The sequence below is a fragment of the Ochlerotatus camptorhynchus genome, unplaced genomic scaffold (genome assembly GCF_037179485.1).
Source record: "Ochlerotatus camptorhynchus isolate MF236.1 unplaced genomic scaffold, CSIRO-AGI_Acam_v1.1 ptg000371l, whole genome shotgun sequence".
Classification (NCBI taxonomy): domain Eukaryota; kingdom Metazoa; phylum Arthropoda; class Insecta; order Diptera; family Culicidae; genus Ochlerotatus; species Ochlerotatus camptorhynchus.
The window spans coordinates 1-3,335 of NW_027040859.1; the positions used below are offsets into that span (position 1 = coordinate 1).

Here is a 3,335-nt window from a genome sequence, read left to right on the forward strand (position 1 = left end):
TAAATTGGATACTTCTCTACAATTCTAGAATTTATATTACTACACTAGAAAATCCATACCATGTGCTGGTGGAAAATTTACCATATTTGACTTTCTTGTTGTCGGTTGAGTTATACAAAATATTGATATCCTTACACGTCCTATTTTTTTAGTACCGCCATCTTTATGAACTTTGGTCAATTATGGTCGTACACTGAAAACTGATTGGGGGGCGACCCCGGCGTAGTGGTTAGCATCCATACCTCTTACGCCAAAGTCACGAGTTCAAATCTCACCACCGGACAAGTCACGAATGACCCAAGAGCGTTAAAGTGACTATGATAAAAAAAAAACTGATTGGGAAATGCGTGGACAACACCTCCTACGGAAATCTAATGTAATCTTCGTGTTCCAGACCCTAAGACCAGCTAAACTTAAATAAGGTAGCAAGTAAATATCTATATGATAAAACAACCTTAATTTAATAGGGAGAGAGAGAGCAGTACAGTCATCGAAAACAATCTTTTGTCAAAGGCAGTCGAATTCCCAGGGAAGAGTGATCGAATTCTATCTTCGCCGCGCTACTGAAATTCGACTAAGTGTGCCGCGAGTTAAACCGTCATTGGTGCAAACTTGTGTTGTTTCGCTGAAAGTGTCGCGTGTACCAGAGCACCAAGATCAGGAGGGAGCAGCGGCAAGAATCAAGGATTCCGTAACCTAACCCCTGGAAGAACCTACGAGGCATCGTCTGCTTCTGGCATCGCTGGCGGAACACCAGTCGATCTGTGAATGAGATAAGCATACTACTTGTTTTGATGGGCACTTCAAATCACGCACAAAAATTATCATTACGAAAACTGTAAGACGACCCATTATTACTCGTGAAAGAAAGAACATGAACCCTGATAGATCAGAATAATCAGCAGTTTAAGATAAACCAAAATATCAAAAATCAGATTCACCAACTCACACACACAGCGTGGTGTAGTGGTAAGCATGATTATCTGTCACCCCAGCAGGCTTGATGGGTCGATAGGTAGGGTCCAGGTATGGGAGCTGCCTTCCTGGCGTCGGTAGCATTGGTGCTCAGCACGGAAAACAAGATCGACGGAAAACAAATCAAGGAAAAAAAAACTCACACACACAATTAAGGAAATAACTCTACATGCCAATCTAAATGATCTAATGATGAACGATGTCAACATACCAGCACAAACTATGGTTTTTACAGTGAATTTCCATGAATTCTAGATTTTTAGGGGGGAACCCAATTTGAAAAATCATCCAAACGAGGGGTAATACAATGAGATATCTTTGAAAAATGTTCCTCAAGTAAATTACTAAAAACAGCTTTTCGTTTTTTAGTTAGGCAGTATACAAACGGCATCGGGCATACATACCGAAATTCATAAAGAGGGCGGTACCAAAAAATTAGGACATGTTAGGGTATAAGTTTGTTCGAGACTTTTACTCAGGGGATCACGAGAAAGTCAAATAATGTGAATTTTTCCAGTCCTAGAAAGCCTTGTTGCACAGTGCTATTAGCGAATTCGTGCGAAACCGAACTTTTTGTCAGTACGAACCTCAACCTGAGGTAGGTTTTAAAAACAAACGATTCAGTAAGTAGTTTTTCAGAACAAAATCAGACCCAATCTTGATGCACGATCCAGGTTGGAACTGAATGATAAACGAATTCGCTATATGACCGTCTATAACAGTGACAGCTCGTTCGTGTGGTGTAATTTGATTAAAGATGTAAAACAGTGTAACCAAATAAATTTTAAAATTTTCCCTTGATTTCAAAAGTCTGTAAATGTCTGTAACGAAAAAACATTCTGTGAAAAAATAAAAGTCTGTAAATTCACAGACATCTGGCATCTCTGGTATAGAGAGCTTCAACTAATTAACTACCCCTCATGGATGTCTTTTTTCATTGCTACAATAATGCAATTTGCTTTTCAAAATGATTTTTATTAGCTACGCACCATTTATGTTTAAATGTTCTTCATAATTTATATCAAATTGCAAAATAAATGAAAGGCATTAAGCGATAGACACATTCAACTGTCAATAGTAATCATAGTAGATCACTTCACCATCCACATCGCGATGCCGCTGGTCAGATGTACCCGCTTTCCGAATCCTATAGATCTGCTTTCCACCGTTGCCGAAACTTTGCGTCCGATTGGCACTTGTCGTCAGCAGATGATACTTACCGTCAATTGCCTCGTAGCCATCCCCGTTGGCGTCGTACTCTCCTAGCATTTCGTCCTTTTCGTTCACCAACACCTCATCGACATCCTTTCGGCGAGTTGCACCGGCAGTCATCACCATTATCTGCAATGAAAAATAAATCATCTATTAATTACATTCCTGTTTATCAAATAATCCGAACACTCACAGTTGGGTTCATCGTGTCCATGTGTTCCTTGAGGCAACTTTGCAGCATATTCAAAAAGTAGAGAAATGCCAACAGGGTCAGCGCGGACAGTGCTGCTCCCTTACCCTTCTTTGATTTAGGTTTGGAGATATGAATCGGAATTGGATGCGGTGGGTGCGGTGGATGTGGTGGATGTGGTGGATGTGGTGCAGGATGATATTCGTACCCTCCGGAAGGTGGTCCATAAGAACTACCACCATGGCCACTTCCCCCACCGTAGCCGGATCCGCTGGGAGGTGGTCCATACTTGGCACCGTGGCCTTGGGAGCTATCGGCTGCCGAGTACACCGGATACGGTCCCGGTGCTGACACGGGCCCCCCTGGATGGGACGGTCCATAATATGGATTGTAGCTCGGAGAGTACATGGTGAACACGAACGGACGGGGACGGTAGAACGAGAACTGGCGATCAATGGAAGAGCTCGGATTCGCGGGAGATTCGAAAACTACACCCGACGGTGTCGGTTTCGAACTGTGGACTGAGTTGACTACCATCGCGCCCAAAGCTGGAGGAAAGCTTGGATTCTGGAGCGGTTCTTCCGATACCGTTAGCTTGCACTGTAAGACTAATTTGGGAAATGGGCCTTGAAGGTAGAGTCGCATCTGGTACGGAGAGCTTTTGCTTTCCTGGGTGAGAGTAATTATGTGAGGTACCATGGCTTGACGCTGCCGAGTGTGAAGATGCACCACACGCTGCTGGTGACATTGAAAATTATGCAGCGTGACCAATGTGACGGTGTGGATGCTTGGTGGTGTGATGGGCAGAAAATACGAAGTGAGTGGTGCACGCGATGCATCTTCTGCTTCTAGTGGTTGGTAATAACAAGTCTTTGAAGTATTGCTCTGAGTTCCGGACTCAGATTCAACAATTTTATGGTGTGGAAAAGTTGGAAACCAAAAAGTAAATTTTCCCGTT

General features: G+C 43.0%; 1 protein-coding gene across 1 annotated transcript; it reads right to left on the reverse strand.

The window, feature by feature from the left end:
• Positions 1 to 2,046: 2,046 nt before the first annotated feature.
• Positions 2,047 to 2,914, reverse strand: LOC135710164 (uncharacterized). The gene is made up of 2 exons (XM_065232676.1): positions 2,381 to 2,914; positions 2,047 to 2,316 (listed from the first exon to the last, which is right to left on the reverse strand). The coding sequence occupies exons 1-2, from the start codon at positions 2,912 to 2,914 to the stop codon at positions 2,047 to 2,049; spliced, it is 804 nt and encodes a 267-aa protein (XP_065088748.1).
• Between the last annotated feature and the right edge of the window lie 421 nt (positions 2,915 to 3,335).